The 21,445-nt window shown below is 39.5% G+C and overlaps 1 protein-coding gene and 2 long non-coding RNA genes across 7 annotated transcripts in view; 2 read left to right on the top strand and 1 right to left on the bottom strand.

The window, feature by feature from the left end:
* LOC124397754 (actin-binding LIM protein 3-like) overlaps positions 1-20,980 on the bottom strand; it is a 59,796-nt gene extending 38,816 nt beyond the window's left edge. For 4 of the 5 annotated variants that reach the window (XM_046867502.1, XM_046867504.1, XM_046867505.1 and 1 more), the window contains exons 1-2: positions 20,353-20,980; positions 7,402-7,551 (exon numbers count right to left, since the gene is read on the bottom strand). In XM_046867502.1, coding sequence (XP_046723458.1) covers positions 7,402-7,551; positions 20,353-20,365 — 163 coding nt within the window. In that variant the 5' untranslated portion in view covers positions 20,366-20,980. The remainder of the gene's footprint in view (positions 1-7,401; positions 7,552-20,352) is intronic. The other variant, XM_046867501.1, reaches the window with a different exon arrangement.
* On the top strand, positions 5,567-7,543 carry LOC124397758. The gene is made up of 3 exons (XR_006927964.1): positions 5,567-5,774; positions 6,515-6,570; positions 7,410-7,543. It is a non-coding gene; the product is annotated as an uncharacterized LOC124397758 (long non-coding RNA).
* LOC124397759 lies at positions 14,108-16,621 on the top strand. The gene is made up of 2 exons (XR_006927965.1): positions 14,108-14,949; positions 16,297-16,621. It is a non-coding gene; the product is annotated as an uncharacterized LOC124397759 (long non-coding RNA).
* Positions 20,981-21,445: the final 465 nt, after the last annotated feature.

Below are 21,445 nucleotides of genomic sequence, written 5' to 3'. Positions count from 1 at the left end.
CTTATTTAGTCATAACATGGAAAGTGAGTCAGACATTGTAAGTGTTTTGTGATGAGGGGTGAATCGATCTCTTGTCGAAAAAACTCAAAACCATTAACGCAAATACTTCTGTATTGTGTGTCAGGGTTTTTTTTTCTTTTTGTCCCCACAAGGTCAAACCTGTCAGATCTTCCTGTCCTCATTGTGATGTTCAGTCCTCACCAAGATATAAAAACATGTCTCTCTTTCACACGTACACACATAAACCTAATATGTTCATTATTTTGCTTCTGTCAGCAGAAATCAAATACCATACTGACCTTTCGACAACCACAATTAATATTGGCTGAGTGTTATCCACCAGGCTAATTCTAGCCACCGCCAGACAGTTACAGTATCCTGCTATTCTGTTCCAGGAGCAACAACAGCCACCAAAAGTCTGAATCTATTAAAGGCTTTATAGTCAATTTTTTCTTATTTTGTATAAATTAGTTGGAAAATATGTAGAAAAATAATGGTTTCATCCATGACCTTAGTAAACTGTACAGGAGCTGATGAAGATCTGCTTGTTTGGTTTTACAGGTTTGTCTTTTTACTGATACGTCCCCAAGTTTCTGTTTAGAAAGAGAAAACGTATAAAAGCGGGAAAGGCACATCGGAGCTGAATAACTAAATAAAAAAAAAAGAGGATGAAGCTGAAAACAATGTTCGTAAACAGGTAAACATCATAAAGACATCACCTTTAATAAATAAACAGTCCATGACGTGAAGCTTTGTGTCCATGGGACTGGAATGGGGACAGGATTAAAGTGTAAATCTGGAACTGCACCAGCTACATAATGATCCTAAAAGAAATTCCGGTGTTTATATGAACGTAACGCCGGACGGGATGATAAAAAAAAATCTGTCAACTTGTTAATTTCAAACAAGAATCCTTTAGAAACTAAACAATCCCATCAACAAGCATCAATCCAACATGCTCCAGCAAGTCTCAAAGCCTCCGAGACGTTGGGCGTGCAGTACGCAGTACACGCCGCTTATTCCAAAGAAAACCGTAAACCAGAAAAAAAAAGAACAACAAAATGTCCTAGAACTAGGAACGGTTTCCATGGCAACAGAAATCATACCATAGCCAAAGATACCATTTTTATATTCACTTTTATACCAAAACAATCAAATGAAATGATCAAATATTAATTTCTGTATGAACACTATCTCTATAAGAGCTAAATAAACGCTAATGCTGTAATACAGTGCCGTTTCTATAGTAACGGCTCATTCGCAGGGACTCGTACGATTGGACTGTTACTCAGTGTAAATTGGATTTATAAAGAAAAAGACGTTTTCTGGGATACAACATTCTGGAGATTTTCCACTACAGAATAGACGACTTGAGAACTATTTCATGAATTGAGATTGTATGAAGCCGAGACTCTCAGTTTTGATTGGATGGCAATTTAAATCCATGTATTGCGCACTACTGTTGACTGAGGAAAGAAAAGAAGAAAAAACACTAAACTTTTTAAGCTTTTTGAATTGTAATAAGGTGTAATAAAGGTGGCAGAACCTGGCAACCGGACCAAGTTGCGTCCAATTTGGCCCTGCTGCTGATCTACGGTGGGTTTTTAATGGAACCTTAAAAGAAAAATGACAAAATCTAAGATTACGAGAATAAAGTCGTAGCACTACGAGAATAAAGCGTCAAGTGCGCTGGTTTTTATCTCCCTTACCGTCGATTTCTTTGATCATCATCCTCAGATTCAGAGAAACGGATTATATTTAGAGAAATCTCCTCTTTGAATATCATACAGATGTAACCATCGATATCATTCAGACAAACGAGGCGATTTGCTCTGTCTGATTTTTCTATGAATAAATTGAGTTTACTGGTTATAACGTTATGCTGATGCGGCGTTAAAGTAGGAATTAAAGTCATGTAAGATTTTACCAAATCCTCCAAATCCATTTTATGCAAAATAGCGAAATGTTTCTCGCAATTCTGTGATTTTTCTAAAAATATTACCACTTTAATCTCGCAGCGCTACGACTTTATTCTAAAAATATTATTGCAAATTTGACTTTATTATCGTAATCGTAATCTATGATCTATGATTAATCTATGATCATTGTTGGATGGAGTGGGATTTATGCAGGCTCGCTTTACTCAAACGTAAAACACGAGATCCAGTCTCTCCTGCCGACACTCCGAGGTGTCACATCCATCATTTACTTTGTCAAGCTCTAACAAGCAGAACTTATGGGAGGAGATGAGATTTATGGAATATAATGCCTTTAAAAACAGACCTGTCAATCAAACAAACAAATGACTCTGATTGGTTTTCACTTCAATCAGGTGAAACATCTGGGGCTCACAAAAACAGGGTATTTAATCCTTTTCGTGGATGAAGAAAAATCTCTATACATTTATGATGTGTCACATGGCCAAACTGCTGCATGATGATGAATGAAATGAATTGAAGAGGAGAATTTCCAGGACCCACAGGAACAATAATCAGATATTGCCAAATTGCCCCCTCCCCCTCCCCCCATCTTTACGAAGCTGCACATCGACTTGATGAATTGAGTTTTAACTCTAACGGAGTGTGAAGATAGATAGATAGATAGATAGATAGATAGATAGATAGATAGATAGATAGATAGATAGATAGATGGATAGATAGATAGATAGATAGACTATATTTCCAAAAGTATTGGGACACCTGCTCTTTCCTGCTGTATGTGGTTCTTTTCCAAACTATTACCACAAATCTGGAGGCACACAATTGTACAGGTCGTCTTTAGATGGCGCTATAATAAAATGTTGCATTCACTTAAATTTGGAAACTCAAACCTGTTCCCCCCTGTGCCCCTGTGCACAAAGTGAGCTCCTTGGAGATCTGGTTTACATGCTTTGGAGAGGAAGATCTTGCTGCTATAGAGCTCTGATCTCATCCCTACTGAACACCTTTGGGATGAATGTGAACGCTGACTGCACCCCAGGTCTCCTCACCTACATCAGTACCTGCCTTTCATAACATCCTTGTGGCTGATGAACACAAATATCCATAAGCACACTCCAAAATCTAGAGGAACATCTTCCCAGAAGAGTGAAGGAAAAGAGAACTAAAGGTGGAATGTGATGCTCAAAAATCACATACCAAACTTATGTAGATAGACAAACAGATACAGACAGGGTCGTGGGGGACGAGGATCATTGATGCACGTGGGGAGCGAAGGCTGGTCCATGTGGTCCGATCCAACAGACGAGCTCTTGTAGCATGTGAGCATCAGAACTGGACCACGGAGCAATGAAAGAAGGAGGGCTGGTCTGTAAATATTATAACCAAATTAATTCTCAATTTGTTAATTTCTGTAAAGAACTCTAGAAATTAAAATTGGAATGAAGTGAACTGAATTTATTTCTTCACCAAAGCAGTCCTAAAGGCTTTAGCTTGATCTGAGTGAGATGTAATCTGACAGCATGACTTTCAGTAACACACACACACACACACACACACACACACACACACACACACACATGCCCATATTTCGATGGAGAGAGATGCCATCGTTAAATGCTTCCTCTCTCCCTCACATCCATCCATTACTGGATATAAATCGAGTACTATTACACCGTGTCCTGCTTTAACTTCATGCTCTACAATTATCCTGAAAAATAACACGTTTAGACGGAAACAGAAGGAGAGGATGAAAGGAAAAAGAGGAAATATGCATGTAAGTTTATTAAAGTCCGAGTGTTTTATGTTCTTTGAGAGACACGTGTATGTTCTTTCTATTTCTGTGCAACAAACTGTAATTTAATGGATTTATAAAGATTTCCTTTGACCAAAAAAATCTATAAATGTCCAGATGTTCCACTTTATTTCCATTGAAAAATCCTCCTTTAGCATAAAGAACAGCTTCACACACCCTCAGCATTCTGACAATTCAGCTGAAATACTCTGATGTGCATCTTGTAAAACTCACCAAAGATGTTCTTCACTGAATTTCTTGTTCATTTCAGAGCAGTTCAGTAGAATTTGGGTGCAGTGACTGAGCAGGTGGTTTCATGAGAAATATCACTCCAAATAAACTCCAAATCCTCCTCGAAATAACACTTACAGAACTCGGATATACGCGTCGGATCATCGTCTTGTTGTACGGCGAAGTCGTTTTCCAATGAAGTGCTGTTAAAGTATGGAATGGAAGCAATGCTGGTTCAGAATTCCTTTCAATTTTCGGAATGGGTCTCTCAACTTCCCTGCTCCGAAACAACACCAAACCATTGAGCTTCCACCCCCACGTTCTTCTTGTTCCAATCAATTGGGGTTTCACGTCAGTCATTTTTCTCATGTTGATTTACACCAAGAACAATGTGTGTCTGTCAATGCTGGGGGCTTAGTTTTAGGATGCCAAAGCGATTTTGAGGGCCCACATGGCGTTTGGAGCATGTGACCTGCCCATAAAAATGAAACGAGACCTCATATTTTTCAGTTCATGGCTGCTTTCTTTTTTCTTTTTTCTATTTGTCTCATCAGTAAATGTCTCTCACTGTCTCTAGTCTCACTATCCTTTGGTCTTGTCATGTTTCATGCATGTAATCATCAGCTGAACCTGTTAAAGGTGTGAAAATGATGTTTGGTGTAAATTTGGATACACAATCAGTGTCTTTTCTATTGACATTTTCCCCGTAAAGGTAAAAACTTCTCCATGGCCAGGTTCTGGTTTGTGACCTGCTGTTTGGGGACCTTTCATTTACACGGACTCTGAAGCATTGGTAGGAGACGGATGAAGGTACTGTATGAATTATTTAATTCGTATCCAAACCTCATCTTGACTCAATAATCTCTGACCGATTGAAGTCAAACGAATAAGCGTAGGGTCGCTGTTTCCTTTCCCAACACACCACATGGTCTACTTCATCTGGACAAGTTAGGCCTGGTTTATTGATCTGTCTTAGATGAAAGCGTTTAAGACCAATATAGAAAAGCAAGTCCTGAGGCAAGAGGCATGGAGATTCAATAAAATCTCTCTCAAATCCAATCCGCTCTTCAGGAATTTTATATTAATATAAAATGACTTTTATTCGGTTTGGCACGTCAGAATGCATGCTTTCTGATAACCACAATCTATAATATAAATATATAATAAAACCAGGCAAGGTTTAATTAGTAATTGTCTCAGCTGTGAGACAAGGACCAGCCCGAACAGCAATCCTCATGGGGTTTAGATTTTTTAAAAGTCATTTCTCCTAATGCTTTGATGGAGAGAAAAAAAAACACAATATAGAGATCAGTAAAGATCTTTCAGGCTCTTTCATTGAAGCAAATGAAAATTGATGGCTCTCAGACGCCATGGTTTGACTTCGCACTTGATCACGACGCCCGAGGAATCCGCCTCGACTTCCTTCACATCTCGATCCGACCGTAACTGCTATGCTTTTGTGCGTTGTGCACAACATGATGATGCGTGAACCCCTAACGCGAGATGTCATCCAAGAAGGATGACCGCAGTGATAAAAAAAACGAAGTCGGAGACACGTGATCGTGGGCTGAGAAGGTTTTTTGTTTCGCTGAGGACGAAAGATCGCACAGCTGTTCAAACAGCAGGATCGATATCCTTAAGTAATTAAAGAGAAAGCGGAACATATTGCAAATAGAAAGAGTGAATCAGGGAAGCTGAAGAAGGAGGAGGAGAAGAAGACAGGAGCTTGGGAAAATGAGTTTGTTTATTTGATTTGATTTGATTTGATCTTACCGACCTAAACAACGATAACAGTAATGGACAGTAATGAAGTAAGTGTAATTTGTTAATATACTTAAGCAACTTTTTCACGTATCTTTACTTTACTGAAGTATTTCCATGTGGTGAGACTTTTACTGTAAATTCATTTCAAAGTCAAATATTTTACTTTTCACTCAATTACATTTTGTGAAATCAGTCGTTTATTAACTAGTGTAGTTATTAATGAGGATAAAAACGTACTGGTGAAACATGTAGCGAGTCACCAATCAGGATCGAGCGCATGCTCTGTTTTACACGTGAAATCAATTATGACAAGATAAAATGGTGTAAAATGTAAAGAACAGCATTTAATACAGGAAAGAAACGTGACCCTGGGTGTTGAGTCTGGTGATTTTAATTAGATAGTGGATTTTTTCCTGCCCCTGTTCAGGTATACGGTATAAATATGATTCTACACTCCGGTGATCAAGATTTTGACATCTTGTTGTTGTTCTGCAGTACTACAGCATGAGCAGTATTACACCATGTGCCTTATGGTTCATGAAGAGTTTTTTTTCTTTATTTGGTTTGTTTGTTAGTTTAGGAAGTGAAAATCTATTTCATGCATGACTTGGTGCAGTGATGGAGCAGTACAGATCGCCTATATCGATGTGTCACAAGTGACGAGTCCCCAGAGTAATTGCATTACGCGATTGCATGATTTGTTACCTCCTTCTTTTAGGAGGCTACAAACCCGGAATAAATATTCTACACAGCAGTACTGATCTCACTCTTCTGTCTTACTATATAGATACTTGATTTGATGGATATTCCAGGCCTGCATGAGTGAAATGCACTATTGTGGAGGTGAGGAACAGCCCGAGGTGAAATGAAGAGCATTACAATGGTGTAAGGTCTCACACCTAGCTGTGGATTATCACCTTATACTATAGTCTCTTCCCAGCATTGAGGAAGTATATGGATCAAAATAACGCTTTTTATATACGACTCGTTACATTTACAATTCTGCTGCTCCAAAACACACACACACAGATAAAGAAGTGACAGAAGATTACTTTAATGGAATAACATAAATCTCTACTAATAACGTTTTCGTCCTCAAATTCATCTACAGCCTTGAGCCGTTTATGAAAATCACCGTGTTCACCATAGAAGTTCCACCACATGCAAAACTCGTCCAAAACTCGTCCAAAATGTGTACAATCACTGTCTAAATCTGAATGGAACTGGAACTGGATGTTACTATGGTTACAGGTGTTTATAACCAGCACATTTATTTGGATTCAATTGACAAACGCAAACTAACGGTGTGTTCAATGCTCTGAACTCACACCTGAACCTCCAGCCAATCACAATCCACTATTCACACCTGAACCTCCAGCCAATCACAATCCACTATTCACATCTGAACCTCCAGCCAATCACAATCCACTATTCACACCTGAACCTCCAGCCAATCACAATCCACTATTCACACCTGAACCTCCACCCAATCACAATCCACTATTCACACCTGAACCTCCAGCCAATCACAATCCATTATTCACACCTGAACTTCCAGCTAATCACAATCCACTATACACACTGACCCGTGGAATAAAACAACTTAATTCAATATGTATATTTGGTGGGATTTGGTGGGATGGAGATATAAAGATTTAAACAGAGCTTCTGTACCCTGGCAGGTGAAACACTTGATGTGAAAGTGGACGTTCTGCACGCGCACCACTTCTCCCTTGCAAATGTCACCACATCGGAAGCAGGAGATGGTGTCTTGGGCAAAAGAACCTCTACGTCCTTCACCATAGCTGGGGTGCTGGTAGGGGCCTGTGAAGAAGAAGAAGAAGAAGAAGAAGAAGGAGACAGTTAAATTTTTGGTGTATCTGCTTGTCTTTTTTTGGGTTCAGAGTATCAGAGTTTCATGAAAACACAGTAGGTCCTTGACGAAACTAACGATAATAATGAACTCATTGTGCCAATAAATGCAGAAGGTTAGTGTTTGTAAGTAGAACCGTCTTTAAGCTGTTCCAGATGTGCTGTAAGCAGATGTAAAGTCTTGCAACATCTGTGGCCACTATAAAGCATCAGCATGAGGTTGAATTTGGGAGGATAAAAGGGAAGGATTTACACATCGAAGAGCAAAAAGCTTAAAATAATAACCTGCTGGAGGATTTCATGTGTTTTAGGCCTTTTTTGTTAATAAATAGCTTTTAAATGGTTCCAAATTGTACATATTTTATGTTTGAATGATTCTATATATATATATATATATATATATATATATATATATATATATATATATATATATATATATATATATATATATGCGTATAATAAAATATTTTGGAATGTGGGGTATTAGATATTACAGTGTGTTAGGATTTCACACACACACACACACACACACACACACACACACACACACACTGCTTGTTGTTCCAGATACACTCTCAGTGTGATGTTATGTAACATCCAGCGATTTAACGTCCAAGATCTGTTCTCTTTCTCTTCATCTGCTTTGGCAGAAAGACGTTTTTCAGTGTCAGTGATTCCATTGTTTTTCTATCAAGTCTGGCAAAGACAATTTTCACATAACACACCCTGATTAATCGCACAACAGACAGCATCACAAACCCACATTAATCACTAACGCGTTCGAGAAACACTGATTTTACATTTATCGCATTTGGCAGAACACCGTGTTTAGTTATTTACTTTTATCTCTTTTATACAGCTGAGAATGCTGTTGGGTTAGGGGCCTTGCCCAGGGGCCCAGGAGTGGCAGCTTGGTGGGGCTGGGTTTTAGATCTTTGGATCCAATGCTTTAACCATTGTGCTACCAGAACCCCCTGATTGACCTGATCGATCAAAATTAGCTCAACTTTAACCTCAAATATTATCATAGATTTTTTTTTCTACAAATCTGTTCTTCTTATTGGCTTTTAATAGTCCCTTATGGTTAACACAGTTACCTGTAACCCCATTTAGTTTATATTTCATATTTCTTTCTTTCTTTTCAATAGATGTTCCTTTTTTCATGTAATGATACAACAACAAAAAACCCACTACTGAGTCCAAAAAGAAGAACATGAATATTTATATATGTAATTAAAATAAGATTAAATTGACACTGTCACTATCATAACACAATAATTTAACAAGACTGTGGTGAGACCTGAGATGTTGTATGGTTTAGAGACAGTGGCATTGAGTAAAAGACAGGAGGTGGAGCTGAAGGTAGCAGAGCTGAAGATGTTGAGATGTTCGTTGGGAGTGACGACGATGGACAGGATTAGAAATGAGTTTATTAGAGGGACAGCGCATGTAGGACGTTTTGGTGACAAGGTGAGGGAGGTGAGATTGAGATGGTTTGGACATGTGCAGAGGAGGGACATGGGGTATATCAGTAGGAGAATGCTGAGGATGGAGACACCAGGAAGGAGGAAAATAGGAAGACCAAAGAGAAGGTTTATGGATGTGGTGAGGGAAGACATGCAGGTAGTTGGGGTGAAAGAGCCAGATGTGGTGGACAGGGTGCCAGAGCCTTTAAACACTCAAAGAGGTCCAACATCCAAACTCTACATGAAGTGGAATCCAAATGGTGCTGGTACGTCTCTAGATGGTTCGGGATATGACACAATCATGTCAACATGAAGCACTATAGTTAATAGTTATTAACACCTTGTAGAGCCTACATCATAAGGAACTTATACATGATCATTCCTGGGTACTAGCTAATGGCTATTAAAAAGACCATTGCAGACCACTTCATCAGCAAAGGCTGAGGTTACTAATCTGAGGTGGCTTTTTAAATGGAAGTCCTGATATGAACCCGGTTCTCAGCAGTAGAACTCTGTAAAACACAGCATCCATACTGTAGTCACATTCTCAACTGAGTAAAGGTCAAGCAAGAGTGGGCGGCATCCAAAATATCTTCACCATCACTTGCCAACAGCCAAACAACAAGAGAACATTGTTCCGAAAATCTCAATTTTCCACACAAAGGGATTTTATCTCACTAAAAATTGACACTTTTATCACCTGGATATAAGCAATTATCTTGATCTTTACTAAAAGTCCAAATAGAGGCAAAAAAAACAAGAGAATAAAAAAACACAATTGACAAAAAAAAATCTAAACCAGAGGAACGATTGAAAAAGAAAAAGAAATGCCAATGAACAAATGGAATGCATTTCAGTGGAAAATCAAAATCAGAAATCAGATGAGTGAAGGTTCAGATGAGAATCTTAGTGTTCTGAGGATCTTAAAATCATAAATAAAACCGAATGCGAAAGACATTATGAAGTATTCTACCACGCATAAACAAGCCCTAATGCAGGAGTCCTCAAACTACAGCCCACATGTGGAACGACCCTCTGAACAATGCCAGAGACATATTTTAAATATGTAATTTAAAATATGTTTTACTCAAATCATATCTGTATTTGATAATAAAATTTGGCTTTCAAACAAAAATGTCCCTTAGTTATTAATAGAGGCACCGAAACTATCAGTTATCAAAAATCTATACCGATAGTTTTTCCGGGTCGCCATCATTATGAGAGCGGCCTCTAGAGGCGAATTACTGATGCAACGTGCTGTTCTTTTTTACACTTGAGACTGTGCGCTGCATGGAGAGCACTATTTATTATATTATATTTATTGTTTATAATGATGAATTCCATAAACATATTTATTAATGAAAACATTCCAATTTATTTTCTTTAGCACATTTTCATGATTCAGTACTGTTTTTCATGGAGTGTTTGTTTTTTGTCAAGTATCCATTTAAAAAACTTGGTTAATCGGCGAATCCGATCCAACTTCACTATCGGGATCGATAAAATCCACTATCTGTCGACCTCTAATTATTAGTTATTATCATAGCCTAATTATTTGTTAGATTCAACCACCTAACATATGCATGTTAGTAAATGTTTTGATTTCATTAGCAATGAATATGAAAACATGTCATTAAGATAATAATAATGCTTTTTTAACAGATAAATCTCTTGAAAAGTGACACTCATACATTTAAAATCATAATAAAATCTCCGGCCCATGTCATTTTCTGTTACCTAATTAAAGAAAGAAAATTATGTGGCCCTCACAAAACAAAGTTTGGAGACCACTGTCGTAATAAATACGCAATGCTTTGAAAAAGCCCGGAAGCACAAACTGTGTGAGTTCAGATGATGATGATGCCACGTGTGGAGCCATGAGAGGAACATTGGCAATGCTTTATGGCTGGAAGGGTCTTTGTCAATACAGCACTATTAGCCAATGTTTTGTGCTTGTGAGCTCATGTATGTGGAAGAGGGCAGATAGCTCTGTATGTTAGCTCTAACCCAGCCAGGTTTGTTAGAAGATTAAAGATGTGCATTTTTCAGATGACCAAAAGGGAGAGAAGAATTACAGCAGAAAAAGAGAAGAGAAATGAAGAACTGAAATGATCAGAATTGTACTTAAAACCAGATTAAATATGCAGGTCTTTGTAAAAAAAGAACCAACATTTGCTGTTGAGAATTTCAGAGAAATGATGCTCTGCTAAAGGCAGCAGACGGAGCGATGCGCTGTGGTGCGAGCTTCCTGTCAGTGGATCGTACATTAGCGTTCAGACAGACTTAGTGCGAGAGTGGGCTGGTAATTGTGGGGTTTAGGCTGGAAGTGACAGCTCTTGCCTGTACTTTCTGCCCTAGCGCTTTTTTCAGTAGACAATTACAGCAAATATGCAGAAAGCCTCGACTTTGCTGGAGGATGAGAAGAGCGTGTTGATACTGTAAATGTGACCTGTATTTATTCTACAGTGGATTCTGTGCCGTTTATTTCACACTGGAAATCCAAACCATCACAAAATGGCAAAATTACTCACACTTAAACTTAAAGTAAAAGTTTAGGTGCGTCTTTTTTCTCCGAATAATCTCTGAGATGTTTATACACTTTGATTGGCGTCTACCTGTGGCTTAGTCAATAGGTTTAATATGATTGGACATCATTCGTGAATGCACACACAGGTCTATAGAACATCTGATGGAAATGCAAGTTAGAGCCAAAAAAACCATCAAAGCAGAGACATGATCATGCTTTCTGCTGCCCTGGAGGTTCCAAAGAGCAGCCTGGCCTCTGTAATTCTTAAATGAAAGACATTTGGAACAATCAGGACTTTCCAAGACTCTAGGTTTAGGGATAGTTACTAACCCTAGATGTGACCAAGAACATGATGGTCACTCTGGCTGAGTTTAAGAGATCATGTACAGTATGGGATGAGGAGAAACTCGGTCAAAAAACCTTTAGTCCAGAACGGTGATGTTTTCTGTTTGGAGATGTTTTTGTAACAGTTACGGAAGGAGACTCCAGTGCCACTACTAATGTTATTGGTTTGTTGAGTTTTTAATCAAGTTGTGTTGCCTTTTTTTTTGAGAGAAATACAGAGATTTGATATAGAGGATATATGACACTTCAGTAATATGAAACAGATTATTTTCCTAAAATGGCACGTCTTTGGCCCATTTGTAGAACATTGAATTATGCTAATAACAAACCCTGACAAGGTGGACTTTTAGAAGTAGCTGACACTGTATGAAAGACAAAGTGGGTCTGTAGACTTAATAAGGTACAAGCAGAGACATTTATCAGACCTGACTCGGGGTTGGCATCGGTGCATCAGACGAAAGATAACGTTGTGAAAAAGTGTGCATTAGATACACATTTGCATTTGAATCGTAATGCATCGTTTTTTTTTTTTTTTTAACAGATTTACACAAATTGCTTCACCTTGCATATTCAAATTCTGCCCCTCCCACGCAGTCCTCAACAACAGCCACAAAAAGCTTTAAAATGTTCACGTTAAAGATAGTTAAACTCAATATGTGGCTTATGCATTATGAATAAACACACCCACCCACCCACACACACACACACACACACACACACACACACACACACACACACTATATATATATTTATGTGTGTGTATGTTAGATGAAGGTTCTCATAGACAGTTGAAAGTGCAGTACTGCGGCACTATAAAAGCAGTATCAGCAGCACAAGTCTATCATTAGACACCTCCAAGCTGAAACTCTGTAAAGAAGTAACTCATCCCACACTAAACACATGGGATAATAACACGCTTGTCAAATTTGATCTAAGTGCTTAGCCACATGTACGTAACATCTTCAGCCTCTATTTAGGACTATAATCAGAGCATTATTATGTCATTGTGCAGACGGGTTTTTGTGCACGTTTGGACTTCCTGTATAGTCTATGATTCTAAGAAGTAACCAGTAACGTGTGTTGTAGAATGTCAGTGCACGATGTGGAGGTGAGGAACAGCCTGAGGTGAAGAGGAGAGCATTAAAATGGTATAAAGTCTCACCTGAACCTCCAGCCAATCACAATCCACTATTCACACCTGAACCTCCAGCCAATCACAATCCACTATTCACACCTGAACTTCCAGCCAATCACAATGAACTATTCACACCTGAACCTCCAGCCAATCACAATCCACTATTCACACCTGAACTCCAGCCAATCACAATCCACTATTCACACCTGAACCTCCAGCCAATCACAATCCACTATTCACACCTGAACTTCCAGCCAATCACAATCCACTATTCACACCTGAACCTCCAGCCAATCACAATCCACTATTCACACCTGAACCTCCAGCCAATCACAATCCACTATTCACACCTGGAACCTCCAGCCAATCACAATCCACTATTCACACCTGAACCTCCAGCCAATCACATCCACTATTCACACCTGAACTTCCAGCCAATCACAATGAACTATTCACCTGGACCTCCAGCCAATCACAATCCACTATTCACCTGAACCTCCAGCCAATCACAATCCACTATTCACACCTGGACCTCCAGCCAATCACAATCCACTATTCACACCTGGAACCTCCAGCCAATCACACTCCACTATTCACACCTGAACTTCCAGCCAATCACAATGAACTATTCACACCTGAACCTCCAGCCAATCACAATCCACTATTCACACCTGAACCTCCAGCCAATCACAATCCACTATTCACACCTGAACCTCCAGCCAATCACAATCCACTATTCACACCTGAACCTCCAGCCAATCACACTCCACTATTTACGCCTGAACCTCCAGCCAATCACAATCCACTAATAACACCTGAACTTCCAGCCAATCACAATCCACTATTCACACCTGAACCTCCAATCACAATCCACTATTTAGACCTAACCTGGAGATAAATATATAACATTCTATCTGACACTAACTATAAATCCTACTAAAACTTCCTGTCCTCATAGTGCTTCTTTTGTCCCCTGATCCCCACACAAACACATCCCAGGTGGCTTTTAGTGTGGCTTGGCTGTGTTGCCTTTGCTTCTGTCACTCTTCTGCCATCTGGGCACAGAACGAGCGCCAGGCTCCAGGGTGGCACCCTCCGGAAATCTGCCACCCTCCTTCCCTCCTTCTGTATTTACTTCAACGGCTTCCTGTCTGCTGATTGGCGTTGCTAAGTAAGCCGCAAAATTTCCATTAAAAACACCACGGCAACGGCAGTCACGAGCCAATGACGAGCCGGTACGGCATAAAAAGTTCAGGAACGCCGCCAGGTCCTGCGAGGAGCGGCTCTGTTTTCCGTCCCGCTGTCTCCTGATGTACGGCTGTGCACCAGGATCTCATCGGCTCAAGCAATTTCCTTTTTTCTCCTTAAGCAAGCTATTAATAAAACAAGTCCAGATAGTAATGGTGCAGTTCGAGCGTTACTCAGCACAAGGCTTGATTTAGAGTCCAGAAAGTGCACAGCTGAACTTCCTGGACGTAATTTACAGCACGTCTCTCCTCAAAGAAACCACGCAGAGCTATTCATTCTGGTTTGCTGAGATGTTTGAGTTAAAAAGACTCGTCCGCACGGAGGAGGTTGGAAAAAAAATGCTGAAAATGAAAACATCTGGAAATATTTTGGATTGGAGGTGTGGAGGAGCAGGACATTTTCAGAAGCAGATACGACTCTCGAAAGACCAGAGGGAAGGATTTCTCCTAAATGAGGGTTGCTTTGTGTTTTCAAAACATGTCAGTATGCGTTAGTTGTGTAGAGCACGCCTAGATGTAGTCTTACAGGACCTCATAAAGAACAGGATCATCTAATTAACATGACACCTTCAGGCTGATTAAACCTCAGAGAAACGATATCCATGCTCCAATGTTCAAGATTCCCGACAGGTATGCGATTGTATTGTAAGAACACCGACGTGAACAGTTTTCAGATCTTTCACACAAACGTCACGATGCGACATGTCCATACGGTCCCCATAAAGTTGCTTCATAACAACTGCTCGTAAAAAACGTTCCTTATGGCGTTCTCTTTATGAGCTTGATGTCAAGACGATGCCATGGATGATCCATGCAAGATCAATAACCCACATTTATAAACATCCAGGATTTCAGTATTTCAATTCAAATGTATGGACGAAGGCATAAGATCTCTATGTGCTTTTTGAACATCTTACCTCACATTTATTCCCATTTGCTCTTCTAATATCACTTCTGAGAAGATGTTCCACTAGATTTTGTGGAGATTCATTCAGCTACAAGGGTGTTAGTGAAGTCAGTTAGTGAGGTAGGTGAGAACATTCATCCCAAATGTGTTCAATCGGATTTAGAGCTCTGTAGCAGGAGATCTTCCACTCCAACCCATGTAAAGCAGATCTTAATGGAGGCTGGTTTTGTGTACAGGGGCATTGCCATGCTTTCATGGTTTTTAGTCTCCTATTTCAAGTGAAGGGAAAATGTCATGCGTCATGTATAACTTTGTACTCACAGTTAGGAGAAGAACCACACATGGCTGGAGAAGTGGTTGTGATTCTGGTTTGGGATTTAAAAAAATGTGTAATTGATTTTTAAGATTTCTAAAAGTACAAAACAGTCGTAATTTTTCCGTGTTCCAACAGGAAGCAGGAGAATGTAAAGTTTTCAACTCACACTCTAGATTTGTGTTTGATCATTTTTTTCCAGATAAAAGAATAAATTGTGTGGGAGGGAACCCATGGGAGATGCATGTAGGCCATGAGAACAGAGCCTCTGTAAATATGATGTGAAAAACCTGTTCGTATTTCGACAAAATCGCAGACAGAAGCAAGAAACAAAAAGTCTTTGCGCATCTCAAGTCTCTTGATCACTTTTATTTAAAAAACACATTCATTTTGCTACATGCTTCCATTTCCCTTCTCTCCCAGTCTCCGCCCCCTGTCTTACCATTGCTTTGTTACTTGAATGTGTTCACCTGTAATGTGTCTCGTTTTTGATTTGTTTATCAATACCCCACGGTTTTTCTGCATTGTTTTAAAGTCTTTTTATGCATTTTTTTTTACACAAGCCTTAATTCTCCATTTGCCCTGCTTCCTGTTTATATTCTTTTATGTACATCCTGGTTTTAATCCTAAGCATCTTTCCCAATATTGACCTGTATTTATTCTTCCTGTGTCTTTTCCCCCTGGACACAATGATTTTTTTAATTCATATTTTCACAGCGTTTAAAGCTTTAAAACCCATGCATGTTCTCTTTTTCAGATCTCAAAGTCCAATCACAGTGTGGAATATCTGTAAATAGAAAACCAGACTCGGAGCTGGAAGCTGCTCAGCTGCTCGTATCTGCTCAGTGGGTTGTAGTAACCTCGACGCCTGATGCTGATAATAAAATTCCCTTCTTTCAGCAGTTTTTTTAAATGCTTTGGCAAGCAGCCAGCCCTGATGCTGTGTTTTTATATGCTTCTGTACTTCATACACACACACATGCACAATTCACAAAAATACACACACTTCTGAATAAACCACATTAGGAATTGTTTTACTGATTCGCATCAGTGCATTGAATAAAAGTTTGGATCAAAATACACTGTTTTTTAACGCATTTGCATCGATTTTACTTTTATTATTTAGAAGGTTTGTTTTTAAAGTGACCAATTATTTGTAACCAATATTTGATATGCAGATCGATTTCTTGTTGCTAAACTGTTTCTCGAGCACGTTCTCTCAGCACCGCCGATGCTACGTGAATGAAGCATCACAACACTACGGAGACCGAGGCGTGTCCAGAGAGTCACATAGAATACAGATTAACATGGCAGAGGTAGAGCTGTAACTTCCTCCAGACACAACAGGAGAACGTCTGGGTTTTCAAATTGAATTGCAGAGCATCATACTTTTTCCACCGCATCGTGATAGTGGTGAATCATCTTTCACATCCCATCAGTAGCTGCTTCATATGTATCTTTATTGTATCGTTTCGCTGGCTGGAGATTCCAATCGCATCTGCTTCAGTTTTTGAGATGCACATGCCTAATACACACACGTTCTGCAGCTTAATGACAGAGTGGAAGGCGTTATAGGCATTTTCACTCTCCACTGAAGCACGTGGACGTGCAGCACGTGACTACAGCACTACCACACAGATCTAATTCATACAATTATAATGACTATAACTCCATTCATGGACCTAAAGGGTTGAGATTTCAGATCCGAAACCAGTAACATTTACATCTTTCTAGACGATAAAGCTGAAATTACACAGGATATTATACATCTCCTGATACTGGTCTGTTAGGTGATGCTGAAGCATCAGAGGTTTCTGAAGCAATCAGCCCTGAATTTTTCCTGCAGTTTGTTGTTTGATATGAACTTGAAAGCTCCAAATATCTCCATGATTTTCCACACTGTGCCACTGCTGTTACGTGATTGGCTGATTGCATAAAGCATAAAATCCTCAAAAAAATGGTTTCAGATGAAGTTCATATCAAACGTCAGAACCTTTTTTTTAATTATTCCAAACTGTGTTCCAAACACAATTTTGTTTGTTTGTTTGTTTGTTTGTTTGTTTAATGACAGCCACTAATCTGACCAGTATGTTTGAAGGACGTTAAAAGAAAAAAACTGCTCATGGCAAAAGTACGTCTTTCAGCGGTGCCTGAAGAACATCTGTTTTTAGGGCCACAGAGGAATTCTGTGCCGTTTTGAACAGGCAGGGAACGAGATCAAAAACTCAGGCCAGCCTTATCTTCAAAAGCAACAGTAAAAGAAGAATCTTTGGCTCTTGTGATGTGAGGTGGTGATATACGATTTTAATGTGGGATTTTTTACCATTTCCTGTTTAAAGAGAGTGAAGCAGGTGTAATAATATTAACAGCTGGGAACTAGTTATCTACTGGTCTGCTGGTTAAACGTCTAAAGGTTTTTGAGTTTTAAACCAGACTGAAGAGTTTTAAACATCTGTAATAAACATTAACTTTGGTACTTTACACAAACACTATTCAGCTGAAGGTCTTGAGACACCTGATATGTGGTTTTTCCTTCACTTGTATTAGGAGACCCAAACATGTTCCAGCATGACAATACTCCTGTGCACAAAGCCAACTGCATGAAGATCAGCTGTCCATGGGTTGGAGTGGAAGATCTCATGCTATAGAGCTCCAACCCTATTAAACACCTATGGGATGAATGTGAATACTGACTGCACCCCGGGAACCTCCTCACCTTCTCACTTACACCAGTAACTGACTTTACTTACACCCTTGTGGCAGAATGAATCTCCACAAATCTCCACAAAATCTAATGGAACTCTTCCAGAAGACTGGAGGTTATTACAGTATAAAGGCAAAGGGATGGAATGGTATGTTCAAGAAGAAGAATATTTTAGGGTCAGATGGACTCCACTCTTACTTTAGCTTACATTTACCGTGTTAGTTATACAATGCAGGTGATGTGGGGGGGTGGGGGTGGAGTTGGTGGTGCTTAGGCATGGCTATGTGGGGCATTGGGGGAGTTGGTGGGCTTGGAGTGGGGGATTAATGAGTATGTGTTTGTAAACCAGCTCACTGTTTGTGAGCCGGCGTCTGTATGCAATCTGTCACCGACATGAACCATAAAACAACTCATCTATCAGGTAGTGTTATGGATTCTATGCACCAAAGCATCTCAGGAGGCTTAACAGAGCCCTGGTTTCATCACCTCTGGCTATTAGAGGTATGGATAAACTCAGTGTTGGATTAGAATTGAGAGAAACTAAGAACATGATGTTGCATTAATGCAGTGTTGTTTTTCTTCAATCGCACATTGTGGAAATCCTATAAATGATATACTCACTTTATTATGAGTGTATTATTAGTGCTCTTGTTTACGCATACAATTATGTGATCAGCCAATCGTGTTGCAGCTGTGCAGTGCATGAAATCATGAAGATACTGGTCTGATGAAGAAAAATAAACGAGAGAATGGAATTTCACACAACCAGTACAGAATGGTGCAAAAACAAAAACATCCAGGCAAACCATGCTGAACTGTGAGATGGATGGATGGATGGATGGATGGATGGATAGATGGATGGAGGGATAGATGGATGGATGGATGGATGGATGGATGGATAGATGAATGGAGGGATAGATGGATGGATGGATGGATGGATGGATGGATGGATGGATAGATTGATGGATGGATGGATGGATGGATGGATGGATGGATGGATGACCTTCACTACTGGATTTACTGAAGAGCATGACGCTGATGTCAAGCTTAACTAAACCCCTATGAAGTGATTTTTTTCTTTAAATGATATATTTCTTGAACATAAATGTGATCTCAGAGCTTCAAATGGGGTCGATATTTGATCTGACATCATCTTAGAAACTTATAGATTCTGTGGTCAGGTTCTGTCACATGAGATGCCTCATGGTGGTGGGTTTTAAAGCAATAATACGACGTGTGCTGGTGAAATAAGTTGTGCTGAGTCAGTTTACGTCACAAGTTTATGACAAAAATGTTTTATACCAGTGGGATGAAACCAGACACAGTGCTCAGGGCATCATTAACCCCAAAATTGTGGTGACCACCACCCCCAGGGGTCAACTGATATGGGAAGTGGTCGCGCCATGGTTAAGATGTTGGACTTCTGATCAGAAGGTTGTGAGTTCAAATCCTAGCACCATCAAGCTGGGCCCTTGAGCAAGGCCCTTAACCCTTAACTGCTCAGATGTATAAATGAGATAATTGTAAATTGCTCTGGATAAGAGCATCTGGCAAATACTGTAAATGTATAATAAAAAAAATAGCAAACACCTTCAGAAGTGTTGAATGAATGAGCTCATTAATTTCTGATTTATCCCACGCAAACCATCGTCACACTTTTATTCAATTAAACCCAATAAACGCATCATATATCTTTATATAAACGTGTTTCGAGAGCTCGGAGCATCAAATCAATTTTAAAGCTAATGTTTAAAAAACTGAGTAGCAGGAAACAAACCAAAAAAAATCTGTCCATTAATTTTTTTTTTTTAATAAATCAATTATTTCTTGTGCTTGCTATTATATCACGTTTTTGTGAATGAATTCAAAATAAAAATGGTTTAAATGAAATCGAAATATTTTCTGTATCGTATCGCCAAGTATCAAACCGTCACCTCGTTAATAAGAATCATATCAATCACACACTGAATAAATTCACTGTAAATGTACGCAACTCATTTATATAACAGTCTGAGAAGAGCACAACAAATCATTATTATTATTATTATTATTATTATTATTATTATTATTAATAATATTAATAAATTATTATTATTATTGAAATCCTACCGTTCGTGTTCATGGTGAAAAGTGTCTTCTCATCCAGCTCTAGTCCAGCATGATGCTTTGGAATGAAGAGCAAGCGAAGAGAAGAAACTCCACCTCACTCCACTCCACCCAGATTCTCCTGATGTCCAACTCCTTCTTCTCGGTCGCTGGAGCAGCTGGTTGCGCGCTACAGGACAGACTCCAGCTCCTGAGCAGGATGCGGATGGGTGTTTCCGGTTTTCTTTGCGCGAGCACACACACACACACACACACACACACGCACCGATCTATCAGGAGCTGGAATTGGAGAAGATCCAGCTCGGTGGTGATGTACAGCAGGACTCGGTCCGAGTCAGACTCACAGCTCGCAGCATGTCTCCTACACTGAGTTCCTTCCGAGCTCCTCTACTTGTTTCCTGCCGTCCTCACTGTCCCGTAGTGGTGATGAGAATAATGATGATGATCTAGAGGAGGAGGATAAGGATGAGGATGATGGTTTTAAAGATGATGAAGATGATGGTGATGGCGACACACTCCTGAGCTCCGACATTTACATTTCAGAGCTTCCAAGAGCTGCACTTCCTTGTGTTTAAAACGAGATGAATGAAGAATGGTTTCTGCCCCTCGGAGCTTCACCTGCCCCTGCACGAAGCCTCAGCAGGGCTACAGCGAACAACTTCCACCTTCTGGACTTCTTCGGTATTACACGATTATTTTTATAAAACAAAATCCCTCAAACTTCTTCAAATGTAACATAAAAATACACTCAGCTTTTAATCCGACTCATAATAAAAGGTGAAAAAACTGTCGGTGGTGGAAACAAAATCCACAAACACATAATGGCCAGTTTATTAGGAACACCTGGAAACCCGTTCATTCATGCAAATGAACCAACCAAATAATCATGTGTCAGATGAGATCTTCTCTGATCATAGTTTGGATGTTCTTACCAGATATGCTGGTTGGACTTTTTGAAATTGTTTACACACTCTTGAAGATCAGGTGATTTTCTTTGGATTTTCACCCATTTAAGTAACTGCTCAATTTTCACGTTCCTTTTTCTGGTTGCCAAAAGAGGAACTTGACGTGGTCTTCTGCTGCTGTAGTCCATCTA

The sequence above is a fragment of the Silurus meridionalis genome, chromosome 15 (assembly GCF_014805685.1).
Source record: "Silurus meridionalis isolate SWU-2019-XX chromosome 15, ASM1480568v1, whole genome shotgun sequence".
NCBI classification, from domain to species: domain Eukaryota; kingdom Metazoa; phylum Chordata; class Actinopteri; order Siluriformes; family Siluridae; genus Silurus; species Silurus meridionalis.
The sequence above is the reverse complement of the archived record's forward strand: the minus strand, read 5'-3'. Positions and strand labels throughout refer to the sequence as shown.